The sequence below is a fragment of the Danio rerio genome, chromosome 22 (assembly GCF_049306965.1).
Source record: "Danio rerio strain Tuebingen ecotype United States chromosome 22, GRCz12tu, whole genome shotgun sequence".
NCBI classification, from domain to species: Eukaryota; Metazoa; Chordata; class Actinopteri; order Cypriniformes; family Danionidae; genus Danio; species Danio rerio.
Genome location: NC_133197.1, coordinates 11,821,644 through 11,837,486, shown reverse-complemented (window position 1 = coordinate 11,837,486; position 15,843 = coordinate 11,821,644). Strand labels below are relative to the sequence as shown.

General features: G+C 37.2%; 1 protein-coding gene across 4 annotated transcripts; it reads right to left on the bottom strand.

Moving 5' to 3' along the window:
• Nucleotides 1-981: 981 nt before the first annotated feature.
• On the bottom strand, nucleotides 982-15,196 carry ccnt2b (cyclin T2b). Of its 4 annotated transcripts, none has more exons than XR_225212.6 (9): nucleotides 15,002-15,169; nucleotides 14,281-14,362; nucleotides 13,956-14,084; nucleotides 10,217-10,277; nucleotides 10,078-10,140; nucleotides 8,795-9,143; nucleotides 6,255-6,418; nucleotides 5,995-6,065; nucleotides 982-3,246 (listed from the first exon to the last, which is right to left on the bottom strand). XR_225212.6 is itself a non-coding variant. In NM_212586.1 (9 exon segments), coding segments are annotated over 9 exon segments (1,710 nt in total). In that variant the 5' UTR covers nucleotides 15,163-15,196; the 3' UTR covers nucleotides 982-2,313.
• Nucleotides 15,197-15,843: the final 647 nt, after the last annotated feature.

The window sequence follows — 15,843 nt, the reverse complement described above, 5'->3', positions numbered from 1 at the left end:
TAAAGCTCCAAAATAGCAAATTCAAAGGTATTTGTATTTAATTTTGGCACACCAAAAAATACAGACTCCCCTGAAAATCATAGTTGCCATCTAAATCATTTTCAGTAATGTTACCTAATACGAAATAAAATAAAAAGGTCTCAAAATGTGAACAGAAGTGGTCGCAGATACATTTAAACCCATGCTAATACTATGAATCAAAGCCTAATGATTATGCATTTTACAAGTGGAGGCTTAACCTATGGGAAAAGCTAGTAAGATGAAGAAATTGCATTGAGTTCAGAGGCAGATGGGGTGTATGCTAACAGGATACACATCTAAACACCTGGTTTATTGCAGATCTGCCTTCCGCATTCAAATGCTTCAACGGAAAAACAAGCTGACATTTTTCATAAACCAGAGCAGCGTGTAGGGAAACAAGGTTGTCTTGTGATGTCTGCTGTAGTTTGATCAGCACGTACCTGAGGGTATCTGAACCACTGGATGATGGAGACGCGTGACTCAAGAGCTCCATCTGGTGCTGAGGAGAGGAATTGTGCAAGCTGATCGTCTTCAAAATGGCATACTTGCTACCATGCTATCGTATTTGTGAAGTATGCATGTTTCCACTGCAGGGGGAAAAAAAACACATGGATCTACTGATCAGCAAATATGGGCGTTTGCTTATAAAGCGATTTTCACATGTCAGGTTTGAGCCTTGTGTGCTTTGGGACGATGAAAGCCAGCAGGATATGACATCATGATTTAAAAGAGCTGTTTTACTGGGGCAGCAATGTTACAGCAAATATGCTGATCTTCAAAATATTGTTCATAGGGAGCTGTGTAAGCATATGGTGCGTGAACGAACAAAAACTGCAGTTTTTTGAATGACCAGGGCGCTTTTTTTTCCCCTCTCAACCCCCATTTTTCTGCAAGTGAACAGCAGTTATTTTATAAGATGCATGTAAAATCGGTATTTAAAATAAAAACGAAGACAAACCATTTTGATAGGCAATTTTCTTGGATGTTTATTAGACAATCCAAAACATCATCCATACAGACTCAGATCTAACACTATTATAAAGAACTGTGGCATTCCAATAAAATAATAAAAGACAGAAACCTAAAAGTTTCATACAGTTCCAACGGTGGGCAAACACTGAGGCACAAACCTTTGGTATCTGGTGAGAGGAGGTTTTTTGACAGCACAACAGGAGTCTAGGCCACATCTAGAGTGAATTTCTCCTCTTTACCCTCCATCCAAAACCTTCAAAATGGTCCCAATGCCGTTTTAAGAGCACCGGACAGAAAAACAAAGTTAACTGCTGCTTGATCTGAATGGGAGCCCACTTATTAACCAATCAGAATCAATGAGGAGAGAAGATGGAAACGTAAATCTTAAATACTGAGATCATAGGAAATGGGACATTTACACACACACACACAGGCTGCTAAAATCTCTATCATACAGTTTTAAGGCTCGACGCACACCACGATGAACAGAAATAGATCAGCTGATAAGTCTGGGGCGCGATCTTGACCGTTCAAACCTGGCACACGAAACAAAACTCAAAGAATTTCTCAGTGAAAAATGACATTTTGCTTTCCACTACTGTAAAGGGTCAAAAAAAAGAAACGAATTACAAGCATAAATGTCTTTAAAGTCGTAAGACATAATTACTACGCAAAAAGACCCTTGATGTCATCGGTGCGGCTTTCTAACAAAGGATAATGTAAAACGGATACTTTACAGTACAATAAAATTTACAATATATGGAAAGCTATATAATGGAATTGTGTACAGGCATTTTTGCGAAATTCCAGCTAAAATTTGTGAAGTTTCGTGAAGTTTTTACCTTTAAGAACCTCCAAACCTGAGCAATCGTGAAATAGAATTAAACATAGATATATATTGATACAAATAACAGTGAACAGATATCTGCACCTTCCTTTTGTAAACAGTCACACGTTTCTATTTTCATCCCTTTGATAAACGAAAAAATTGTGAATCAAGCATGAAGAACATACATACTCACTTTATCACATTGCGCTTTTCCAACTAGAACACTTTAAGATCGCCGAAGGCTTTTCGCAATCTCTTTTTAGCAAGCTCTACGAAAGTCTTAAAATTGTAAATTCACAATTGTTGCTCAAACTAAAACGTCGACACAACCTTCACACCTTGTAGTTTTTTTTTCTTTAACTTCAGTGATAAAACCAATCAAAGAGACTATGACATTTAACGGACGAGTGATCCTTGCATAAAATTAGCACGAGAACGACAATCGTACGTTTTTTTGAGGGTTTATGTAAAAACGTCAGATTTTTTTTCCTTTAAATTTGGAAGTTTTGTGCATTTAATAGGGAATCAAGCATATTAAAAGTGTCTTCATAATCCATATGTGGACCATTATTTATTAAAGCAGCATTGGGCTCAGAACCGTGCCCCTCCCCCATCCTCCTGTCAATCTTCGCCAACTGCGGTTGGCCTATCGCTTGATTGACAGATATGGAGGCGGAGGAGGAGTGGCTCTTGGAAGATCTGTGAGATTTGGATGAATGATGGTGGTGATGGTGGTGGTGGTGATGACTACCATGCGAGTGAGACGAATCGTGTCTCGCTGTTTTGTGGGATGAATGTTCACGATGCTTCTCTCGGCTGGAGAGTGGACTGTGACGGCTCTTACTACTGCCGCTACTGTCAGACGATACCTTGATCTTCATTTTCAGCTCTTCTTGACTAGCGGAACCATTCTCTGATGAGGAAGGGTGGCGTCGTTTGAGTGACCCGCTCTTCGACGGTCGCTCCAGTACCTGCTGTTGATTATACTTCAGCCTGATAGATGTAGACGGCTCGGATGTCAAATGGCCGTGCTTTCGATGTTGATCACCGTCCTCTTCTTCATGTCTGCGTCTCTGTTCTAATTCGGTTTGTTTTTCACGGTATTTCTCTAGAGTGAGTTTCTGAGGAGCCAGAGTGGCAGAGCTATGTCCATGTTTGCTTGTCGGAGCCGCCTGGAGTGCAAGAAAAGCATCGGCAGTTTGAGAGATTGGTGCAGGAAAGCCGAAAGCAGAACTCTGCAAGTTCGACAGGCCATTAAGAGACAGTGAAGACCCGTCCAACGGGAAAGAGGTGGACGGGTCAGAATACATGCCCGCTCCCAGGTCACACATGCTACTCATCAACGAGGTGTCCTGGTTGAGAGATTGGAAAGATCCGTCTAGTGATTGGTTGTCAAGTTTTGGTTTCTTGGCAGCTTGTGTGGCCTAAAACGAGAACGAAAATAATTGGACCATTACTTGAGTTTGCAATCAAATGTGTCACAAAAATGTCCAAAGATACACTCGTCGGCCACTTTTGTTAGGTACTCATTAACACAAATATCAGCCTATACATGGCACCAACTACATGCATTTAGGCATGTTGACATGAAGATGATCTGCTGAAGGTCAAACTGAAAATTAGGATGAGAAAGAAATGTGATTTAAGTGGCTGAAAGTGAAATGACTGTTGGTGCCTACTGGTATTTTCACATATCGCTGTCTTTGGTGCTTACAGAGAATGGGTCCAAAAAAAAAAAAAAAAAGGACTATTACAGGGTTTCTGCAGGTTTCTTCAAGTCAAACTGTCATAACTGACTTCTTAAGACCCTGCTACAACCATTATGAATGAAATTGTAGAATTACACAGGGCTAAAACACTTCCTTTTATTAGGATTATTCCTATTATCCTTATTGGGTCAATTTAATTTTTTGCTAGCCACAAAAAAAAAAAGAAAAAAGGATTTAATTTCTTTTTAGCGATGTACTTTAAATGTGCTAAAACAAGAAAACTCTAGTTGACACACTACTTTTAATATTATATCTCTTTCTTTTATGACATGTTTAACATTACTAAAAGCACATTTATTGTGGAGGCAATTACATAAATTATCAGAAATATATATATTTGTTGGCTTTTGGTACTAACTGATCAAGTATAACTTCTATTCAACCTAATGTATTTCTAATATTATCACGAGGAACTGTGTAATTGTTTTTAGTTGTCTTTCCCTGATTTTATTAGGATGGATTTCTGGTGATTGGATGGATGTCGGCCCAATTGGGTAGCTTAATTTGGAAAGAAAAAAACTGACCTGTTTAAAATTATTTAAAACATACAACACAATATTTCAGTGAATTTAAGACTTTTTAGAGCCTTAAATTTAGTTTTTGAAATTTAAGACATTGCGACTTAAGAACCTACAGATAACCTGTATTAAGTGGACCAAAATAACTTGCTGATGGCAGAGGAAAATTCAGACTGGTTAGAGTTGATAAAAAGACAACAGTAAAGGTTATTGCACACCGAATCCAAAATTTATCCGTAATTTTTGCACATTAAAAAATAAATTTGACCTCACGTTGTGTGAATTGTATTGACACACTGCCTCCAAAACTTTTGTCTATCATAAAAAAAAAATTTCGAACTAGGTTCGATATTTCCATTTTGTGCATTTGAAAAGCGATTTGAGGTGTTTCGACAGTTCAGAGCCACCGTAGAAGTGAAAAGCTCAATACAAAATGATACAAATACCTTGTGCTAGCTAACATCTGCTGCTATGTGTATTCATACATTTGACGTACTGCCCACAGACCTTATAATAGAAAGCATAGTCCGCTTTCGTTCCATTGCTTCGAAACATCAACGGTGGTCGTCATCTATTATAATGTCTCAAGGTACTGCGAGTCTCTGTTCAGGATTTGTTTACATGCGCGAATGTGTGAAGTATCACAAGCAATGTACCAAAATTCCAGCGATGTCTTGAAATATGCTTTGCATTTGGGGATACTCCGGCACAGCTCTTTGATAATGAGCTGAACTCTCTTCCTCTATGCAGAATTAGATAATCTGTAGCCTATTTCTCTTATTTTCTACTAAGGAGAAGAACAAAGTATCACTACTTGAACTGACTCTGAAATGTTTTATGTTGTTTTGTAATGAATTGATTTATTAATACGCATCAGACTCGGTGAGCAAAGTTTGTTTACGTGATGATTTTTTCAGATATTAATACGAAAAAAACACATCTCAAAATTTCGAACTTCAGTGTGCAAAGACTTTACTCAAATAACTGCTCTAAACAACCGAGGTTTGTAGAAGGCTGATATAGTGAACAGAAAATTCACATAAATTCTTCACTTTTTGTGAACCTACACAATGAAGAATTAATGCCGTTCTAGCAACAAAAGAGGATCACAATCTAGTACTAGCAATGTCTACCTATTAAAGTGCCTCACGAGAGTAAGGGTGCTTTCACACCTGTGAATCGATTCAGTTGTTCCGAAACAGAGATTACAAATGTTACATTGTTGCTCTTTGCTCTTGGAGCGGTTCGCTTTCACACTGCAAAGTTTCTAATTGGACCAAAAGAGCTAAAACAAGTCACGTGCGAGTAAACTCTCCTTACATTGGTCAGAGTGTCAGGGTTTATTTTGCAGCGTCCCGCTCAGCTGTCAGGAGAGGTGGTGGTTTGGTGGTGATTGACAGGGTGCGCGTGCGTGACGTGTCTGAGGAGAGATGGGGTGGGGAGGGGTGAGAAGGGTGCGCGACGATGCCTATTTGAGGACCGGGAGGGAGACGCAAGATTACCGGGAGATCATCACTCATTTGCGGGCATCCGGAGACTCGCGAAACTTCCCGCCCTACTCATAATTCTCTCTTTATAGAGCTGTAAGTCTATTACATATCCATAAAACACTGTAATATAACCGCGCTCGGATCGGATCGCTTTCTCACTGCAATCGAACCACTCCAGGGTTCGTTTTAATCGAGCCGAGACCACCTCATTCAAGCGCTCTCGGAGCGATTACTTGGAACAGAGAGCGATTGCCCTGTTCACATATGCCAAACGAACCGCGCTAACTGGGCAAATGAGACCGGTTCCGAATCAAAAGTGTAGGTGTGAAAGCACCCAAAGTGATGTTTCTGACTTTGCATATTTCTTTCATATAAACAAAAATATTAATACAAACCCGCCAGTTTCGGATTCTTTTCAATCTGCTTGGTGTTTTTTCCAGTATCTGGAGAAACTCATGAGTCAGGTCTACAAAGACAAGCACAACGTTTAGTACTTAGCAAAATAGATAATATGATAAATGCCAATTAAAATGAACTGAGAAATTGGTTAAAAAAATTAAAGTGGCCTGAGAAATTAAATACCTCAAACAAGAGATCGATCAACATGGATTTAACCAAAGAAATAATCACCCCCCTCCCCTCTTTTATGACTGACCATCAAGCAGCTGTAGAGTCACAGCCCGGTCCACATATTCCCACCAATGTTTCCCATCTGAAGAGACTGGAATCTCCCAATTGGACCACTTGCAGGCCAGGTGAATACAAACACACGCCACCACTGTGGGTTTGTGCTGCAGGCAAAAGGTGGTCAAATGCAGACTGCAAGAAAGACAAGAATACAGAAAACACAGAAAACACTTGATTACAAACTGAGGACACAAGACACGCTTTCCTAAAAACCTAAGGTCAGTTTATTTCTATTCTTAAACTTTTTTTGTGAATGTCAAAGCTGATCATAGTCCATCAGGTGTGTTTGCTAGAATGTTCTTTGTCTGGGCCGGCTGGAAAACAAAATGGCATGAAATGGATTCAGTCAACAGCACACAACAGATCTCATTTACTTCAAATGCCATGTTTTTGCAATCAACAGCTTCATTCATTTACAGTCTCTCAGCGAGTGGGTATTAAAAAGAGACTCAACTTCCTGCTGAGTTAATGACCAATCCAGCTCAAAGTCTGGCTTCAAACTATCTTTTGATCGCTAAATCGGTAACAATAGAGGCTGAGATTTCAGCACAATCAATCAGAATTGAGCTGCTTCAGGTCAGCTAATGAGACGCCGCCTGATTGGTTAAAGACTCAGGCTGCTGACAGAAAGATCCAAGGCTGGATCAAAGAGAGCTGGAATTACAATAATAGTGCAATGAAGGTTTGACTGCTGCTAAGAATAAACAGGTAATTACAATTAAAAAGAAGTTGCAAAGTCAATATTAGCATCGCTTAAAACCAACAAAAAATATTTGTTAAATCATAAGTGAAAGTATTACAATTAATTCAAAGTAACGCTTCACAATATGGTCAATTGGTTAACATTAATGCGCTAAGATTACCAAAGGGCTAAATTTATTACTAAGCTAAACGTATTATGTTAGATCACGTTAAATAAAAATCTTTACTTATTCACATACTAACACATTGAAATGAACCGTACTTATGTTGAAATTTATGAGCATTAAAATGTTCCATTTTTACTAAAGCAGTTGACTAATGTTAACAAACGGAACCTTATTGTAGCGTTACCAAAGAAGTTAATGTAAAATATGTATTTTAAAACCATTAAAAAATGATTAGTTATAGAAATTGGTTATATAAAATAAGATTAGTTATATAAATTCATTGATGTGAAGAATTAAATAAAAAAATATTCATGATTTTTTAAAGTCAATACTGAGAACTATTGCCCCACACATATATATACACACACACATTGTTCTTTAAATATATAAAGACACACACACACAGTGGTCACTAGTCAGTCACGGGAGTTGGGTTCTGAAAATATCTCGCATTAGGTAAAATTCTCAAAGTAGTAGCTTGATTTTTTCAATGATTAGATGTTTTAAGGGTGTAAAATCAAATGTGATTAACCAAATATTCATTTCATAATAACGCCCTACAACCGCGCAACTTCTACCTTCCTTTATCATGTCTAGAAGTTCAACTTTTTTTTGCGATGGTAAGCATCTTCCTCTGTCTTTTGGCTGCTACTGCAGGTGCCTTTGAAGGTGCAGTTTCGTCGATGCGTCGACATAATGGGGTTTGTTGAAAACTTGCAAACATACAGTACAGCACTTCAAAAGTCACACTGCTAGCATTCAAAGATTCATGTAAATTTGGCAAACTGAACGCATTCTGTACTGTAGGAGACACGGCACATACATTGATTGACAGTAGTCTACAGCCAATCAGGACGCAGAACAGAATGCACGAATCAGAACGCAGAACACAATGTGCTGTAAAAAATGTTTAAAAACATATCAAATTGCACAAAAAAAAAAAAAAAACTAAATTGGTGAAATTGCAAAGCCAGGAATGGTGAATCAGATTATATCAAGACCACAGTGCGTATGTTTGTATATAATACATATAGTGTGTGTGTATATGTATTTGCTAGATCCTACTGTAAAATTAATTTACGCAAACTTCTATAAATCAAAGTCTAATGATGTAAGTGCTTTAAAGTAAAATGACTTCTATAAAATATGCATGTATATAATAAAAACTAACAATTTTCTATTTAATGTTTCTATAATATCCACAGCATCAAGATTGACAACTCTACGGTGCTTTGAAAATAGTTAGATTTTAAGTTATTACTGTGGACAATCATCCTGTAAAATATGGATTTTCTTAATTAGTTTTAAATTCTTCTTTTTAGAAATTACAAACACAGCATTTAACACTTCAAATAAAAACTTGCTACAGTGTGCAGTGAAGCCTCTTTAAAAAAAAACTAAGAAATGCTTGATTTAATAGATTTATTTTGGTATGATCTCAAATATTTTATGCATTTTTAAAAATTCTCTAAAAATATATATAATAAACCAACACCATAAGGTTGGTACTGTAAAAAAAGTGTATGATTAATATTTAGCCTTTTTAAAAACATTTTAATCTTAAAAAAATCAATGTCAAAAAAAAAAGAAGAAAAAGAAAAAGAAACATGAAAAAGAAAAAGCACACTTTGGTACTTACCGTGACCATCTCTAAGTTTACACCTTTGAACTCTGAGCTGATATTCAGGCTACCAATTGAGTTATTGACCTATGCACTCTCAATCAAGATATCTCTATTAGCACCTCTACACTCCAGGCTGTGTATTCAACCTTCTGTGCCAACGACAAGCCCTCCGTACATTACACCGCACCACGCCGGGCTGGGCACACAAAACACCCTGCCCAGGCGCAAGAGGGCGTTGGACACAGGAAGGAGAACCCTGCCTAATAGGATGTCATAGGGTGCCGCGGCAGTGCAACAAATAGGGGTCAGGGTAACAACCTGTTGGTAGCCATGAAATAGGAGGTCTGGGCCAAATCCTTGCTCGCTGAGGAGGAAAAGAGAGACTAGATTAGATACAACACAGCGACTTTGTAAACATTTACAGTTCAAATTTAGTTTGGGGTTTGTCTACATAATGCATTAAAATGGAAATTTTCATAATTTTTTATTTGAATAGATTATTAAATGTATTTTATTTATACGACAAATAGCTGAATAGTCAATATCAATACTCTTCAGTGTACATAGAGGGGTCATTTTTGTGGAAACTGAAAATATTAACATTCTTTGAAAAACAGAAAAAAAATATATAAACATTTTTAATGTAAACGTCTTAACGTCACTATTAATTGATCACTTAAAAAGATACTTCGAACAAAAGAAAAACTACTAACCCTAAACTTTTAAAGAGTTTTATTTTTAAGTTGGCACAGGATAAAACCACCGTGTAGTTTTAAAAAAAATATACAAATAAAAATATTTCATACCAGTTTTTTTTTCAATGCTTCCATTGAAGTTCATATACATAAAATAATTTAAAATATTAATAAATCAATAAAATTACAATAAATTTTTTTTATTATTATTTTCAGACTCATTGTCATTTTAAACAACTTACATGACATTAGCTTTGTTTCCGTCCACCTATTTCTACCTGAATTTTGGAATAGAAATGGCAAGATGCGCAAAAATGTAACATGCGCATAAAAATATAGTAGGACAAATCTTTTATTCAATAAGAAAAATGTGCATAAACTACAATGGAAACATTTGTTGTAATTTAATAACGTTCATGAAATACAAAATAAAAACATTCAACAAAACAAAAATATACTTGCTAAATCATGGAACAAGCATCAAAACAAACCTTTAATTATGGTAGTAATAGTAAACAGTTATTAAATAAAAAAATGGCAAGAAGGCAGAAACTAGATGGAAGTTCCATTTACTGAAAAGTAAGTAAAGGTAGAAGGGTATACCTCGCACTAGCTGGGTACATCTCACCACATCAGTGTGTGGATGCTCTATTGTTATCTCAAACCCTGAAAGAAGAGCAGCGGTCAGACATGTTCACCAGCAGACACTTCCTGACAGACAGATGATGGACTTGACACTTACCGAGTGTCTGCAGCACTATAGTCTCCAACAGCACCAGCTCCTGAGCCTGCTGGAGATACGCCTGCATTTAAACAAGCACAACACGTTATTAGCGGTCAATGCTCACAAACTATCAGTGATTATTAATAACAGACACGTCTAGAGAGTCTGAAAGCGAGATTTGTGTGATGAGGCTCATTAGAATGAGCAAATAATTACAATTATGAAAGAAAAATATTTAAATTAATGAGAACTACTTTATTACATTTAGCAGGCACGTTTGTTCAAAGCGATTTAGAATTGAGTAGGCATTCAGCGATTAACAAGGAGAGGCAATACACACAAGTAGTGCCAATTATGCAAAGAAACTGTCCTCAAGAGAATTAAGTGCTAGATTAAGGAGTATTTTTTAATAGAGAGAGAAGAGCGTTTCTACAGGTCAAGCCTACTCACCTGTGTCAAGCACACTTCATAAATGCACAATGTTTTGTTTTTTTTTTTTTTAGAGATATGGAGTGACTGTATAAAAGTATCTGGTGCAGATGTGCAAAAGCTGGTGGAAGTGTCGGTTAAAGTGTCAGAGAGATGAAAGTGTGCATTTTCTACAGGTGGTTTGAAGCCCACTTACCTGTTTGAGGCACACTCAGATCAGCATAATATTTTGAGGTTGTTTTTAGGCATGGGCTGGTATAAGATTCTGACGGTATGATAACCTTGGATAAAAATAGCACGGTTTGACAGTATTAAGATTACTGCTGTAATATATATATTTTTTTAAATGTCTGGGTTAAAAAAAAAAATAATAATTTCCCTTTGAACACAAAGTATTTTATTTTGAGAAACATTTTAAATATTTTGAAGCAGTAAACATGTCAGGCTAAATAATAAAAATTAATCATTAAATCAGATTTCTTTACAATTAAAAACAGCATCTTTGGAGATCATTTCTGCTGGAGAAACGGTATAGTAGAAAATTTAGTAGATATAGTAAAAATAAAGTAGAAAAGGTTTTATAACCTTGACTTTTCCAAACCGCTGTATACCTTGAAAACGTTTTTTGTCCATTGCCTAGTAGTCATATATTTTAAAAACACAGGTGCTTAACACAGGTGAGTGGGCTTGACAAACCACCTGTAGAAACATTCTCATAAAAAAAAAAACTCCCTCCCCATAATTTACTCACCCCCAGGTCATAACTTCTATCAGATGCACCCATTTAGAGTAGTTTTAAATTTTATCCTCAGTCTTCCAAGTTGTATAATAGTGTTGGATAGTGTCCTTTAATTTGAAGCTTTCAAAAATGCATAAACCCCTCGTCAAAGTAACCCATAGTCCACCAGGGGGTTTACATGTTTTGCATGAATGACGTATACAAGGTATGAGAGTTCGACGCATGTAAGGGGCACTGAGTAACATCCTGTAAAACATTATACAGTAATTCCAAGCCAATTAGTTTTCTTGTTTGTTGCAGTCTTTTTTTTATAGATTTATTATTTTGGCCATTTTGCCTTTATTTGACAGCACAGTAGAATGACAGAACATTAAATGGGAGAAAGGATCGGCAAAAGGTTATGAGCTGGAACTGAGGACACCTATTTTTTGCTATATGTCGTCGGTCTGACAACCGGGCTATTGCACTGACATGAAGTCATCTTTTGTGGTAAACTGTGTGGCAAGTGGTTCCCATGAGATGTGTATAAATGCATCTTTCGTCATACACGTTATGCACGACTGACGTATATGATGTATTTGGCCATAGACAAGTCTGAGATGGGAGTTTATAATTTAAAAATGTTAATTTTTTTGTTACAAAACATCAATCAAATCAATTACCAACAAAATAAATGCAAACACTGTGCATTTATGACGTGTGCTTCACACAGGTAGGTTGGCCTGATAAAGCACATGTAGAAACTGTCAAAAAAGCACTAAATTCTCTGAGCTGAAACAAGTTACTTTGTAGAATTAGCACTTCCTGTGTGTATTGCCTCTTGTTGAATCACTGAATTCCTCCTCAATTGTAAGTTGCTTTGGACAAAAGCGTCTGCTGAATAAAAATGCCAATCTGCTTCATAATAGTGCATACACCAAACGCGGATGAAGCGTCAATCGCAAGTGATTTACATGTTAAGTCAATGCAAAGATGCGGATAGACATCCTGCCTGAATGAATTGGCGCGAGTTGAGCATTTTTGCACATTTTTAATGCAAGTTAGAAAATCTGAAATTCAGCAGACATTCACGCTGCATTAGCCAATCATCAGCTCTCTCTCTAAGAGGTGTGATTGTGACGTAGTGCCTGTTGTTGGTGTCCCAAGGAGAAATCCTCTTGCCAACATGGGACAACAGCTCATAAAACTGGGTCCAGCTCAGTCAGAAGCACAGCTGAAACCTTTCATCATTCAGGTATAGTTTCTGGAGGAGTTGATGAGCTGGGGGAACCTCTAATAGGATCTAGTGTACTCAGACACGGTGTCGAACGAATCTATGCTGTTTTTCAGCCTTCCACAAGCACAGCTACTCTCCATAAAATCCATGTCAGCCATTTAGCATCGAAACTAGTCACCAGGCAGACTAAAGTGAATCGGACATGCAAATAAAGCGTAAACTTGAAACGTTTGCAAATATCATGATTTATTCTTGCAAGCTGCCTGGTGTGAATGCCCCATAAGAGTTATATCAAGTCTGTGTGAGTTCTAATGCCCCAGTATAGTGAGCGTCGTCTTTCGGATGAGACATTAAACTGAGGTCCTGACTCTCTGTGGTTGTTAAAAATCCTCGGCATTCTGGCCAAATTTGCCCACTGGCCTCTGTCCATCATGGCCTCCTAACCATCCCCATATCATAATTGGCTTCATCTCTCTGTCTCCTCTCCACCAATAAGCTGGTGTGTGTGATGTGCGGTCTGGTGCAAAATGGCTGCCGTCGCATCATCCAGGTGGATGCTGCACACTGGTCATGGATGAGGAGATAACCCCTATTGTTTAAAGCGATTTGAGTGCCCAGAAAATCGCTATATAAAGGTAAGGAATTATTATTATCATTATTATTCAGTTATTGGCATAAGTCTGATGGGAGTTTACAATTTGAATATTTGCATTTTTTGTTACAAAAACACATCAATTTGCTTCATGGAACATGTGTTAAACCCCTGGCACCATATGGGTTTGTTTGATGACAGATTTATGATCATTTTTGAGATTTCAATATAAAAGCCATTACAAAACACTATGGAAAAGTCAGGATACAATTTAAAACTACTTTGTTTGTCTGACAATGTCATATACAGCAAGGAAGCCTTGAGGGTGCGTAAATTATTGGGAAAATTTATATCTGGGTTAAATATACCTTTAAAATAAAAAAATTAAAAACACAATGTCTTTCTTGTATAACCCTTATTTACTTTCAAGTTAAAAAAGGCAAACTTTTGGTGTCGACATTAAAATTTAAGAACATTTCTCTAATATTTTCTAAAACCTAGGCCATTTGGATCAGAGAAAAAAAAAAAATAAATCACCCAAATTAACCCTCCTGTCCTGCATTACTTCATACAAATTGTTTGACTGAGGAAATGCCACCTAATGCTTTTCTTTTATTTAAAAGAAAATCTAATTTGCAGCTCAAAAAACTGAATGTATATTTTATCTCACTGACCCCACTTCCACGCGGCAGAACATAGTCAGCTATCTAAGATGATTCATCACCATGGCATCCAACAAAGCACAGCAAGAAACTACAATACTCTTAACCCTCATACTCACACTGCTCTTGGAGTCCAAAGGAGGGTCGTGAGGGTTCAGGCAAGCATGCGCTACTTTAATGACATGTTCAAGTTTTCTGGGTTGCTCCTCTACTTTAGCAGCCAAAAATAGTGTGGTGGGAGAAATGATCTGATTGGAGAGAACAAAACACGAGATTAACTTACAGGAAAATAAACAAATCAAAAATCAGCAGTAGAAAATGGTCACCATTTGGAATTAAATCAACCCTGGAAGATCTTACATTATAATAGATGGTCAAATACGACATTTAGTGTGATTAAATCATAATCAGTAGGAAATAAACACAAACAAAAGGCATACTCACATTTCTATGGAATTTAGTAAAGGAATTAAGCATGTAAAACCGGTGCATATAGACGATTGCAGTGTTTATTGTAAGCTGGGATCTGAATCATTTGATCAAGGAAGAAAACACAAGCACAACACAGCGAAGAAGACTTATGTAACATACATAGACATAATATTCATTATTCAGAAATTTCAAAACCACCACTATGGCACCAAAACACTATATAGTACCAATTTACTTTAAAACAAGAGAAGCTGCTCAAAAATAAACCACACAAAAAAGAAACAAAGACTAAAGTTCACATCTACAGACAATAACCCATCACGTAATAAGGAAACGTAATGAGTCAAGCCATTGTACGCCATTACTTAAGTCTAAATCACTCTTAATCCATTGAACACACTACTATTGACGTAAATATGAGATTAAATTGAACAATATTCATAATATTGTCGTATTAATCCACTATTATAGTTTTTATTGTATACATAAAGCATAAAAAGCTAAATCACCTTTCTGTCATTCACGCACATCCATTTCACACAATGACCCACTTTCTACCTCAGGATATACTTTATAATCGATTAACCACGACATTTATGTAAAAACGTGTGATTGTAACGCGTAAAACGTCGTATTTCATCCACCACATTTTTTCTCTTGATCAAAAGCGGCAGCGTGCTAATATGCTAACGGCTAAGTCGAGTCACAATGCGACTGTTTTTCTGAAGGATACACGTTTAATCTCTGTCCCATGTCCTGGATCAGGTTGGCGGCTTGCTGTCGGTAGGAGAGCTCGCGGTCGGGCTCGACTCCGCAGCGGCGGGACGGCGTGTTCTCGAACTGTTCTCGGGTGAAGAGCCATTTGCTGGAGCCCCGCTGCACCGCCGCCATCATCCCACCCGCTTCCGCCCGCAGCGCGCTCTACATCACAGTGACGTCACGAGCGCGAGGAAAAAACGCTGCAGCGACGCGAGCTGTACGGAGGGGATACCAACAATTATACATCTGTCACCATTAACTATGCTCACTATCCACTTGTTCACATCACAACCAGTAACAAATACAAATACTCAAATTAATGTAATTGAGAAGTTTTAAAAATGTGTACATTTACTTTCACTTGAGTACATTTTTAGTGCTGCATCGGTACTTTTCTTCCACTATTTTCCTTCAATCTGCAGTCACTACTTCATTACTTTATAGTCTATGGTGATTGGCTAAAGTAGAAAAATCAGTCCTTTAATTCCTGTCCAATCAAACCACACATAGAAAGTAAATCGCATCTAAACCTTTTGGAAGCATTAAAAATGTCCAAGAATATGTCCAAAATCTTTACACACTTTGACCCAAAGACCTGATCAGAAAATGAAGGATGTCCGCCAAACACTGAAAATCACCAAACAACATAAAGCAATCACTAAATGGAGTAAAAGAAAAATAGAAAGAAGGGCCAAATGAAGGAAGGACCGAACAAGGAATGAAAGAAAGGACAGAATGAAGGAAGGATCAAACTAGTGAAGGAGGACCAAATTAATGATGGAAAGATTCAAGGAAGGACTGAACAAACAAAGGAAG

Excerpts from the sequence above, each read along its gene's own strand:
- ccnt2b (XM_073936289.1), bottom strand. The coding sequence starts at position 15,162 with ATGATGGCGGCGGTGCAGCGGGGCTCCAGCAAATGGCTCTTCACCCGA. Across the intron at positions 14,085-14,280 it reads TTACTAAATTCCATAGAAAT|ATCATTTCTCCCACCACACT; the intron begins GTGAGTATGCCT and ends CTCTCCAATCAG. Across the intron at positions 6,419-9,097 it reads TATTTCATGGCTACCAACAG|TCTGCATTTGACCACCTTTT; the intron begins GTTGTTACCCTG and ends TCTTTCTTGCAG.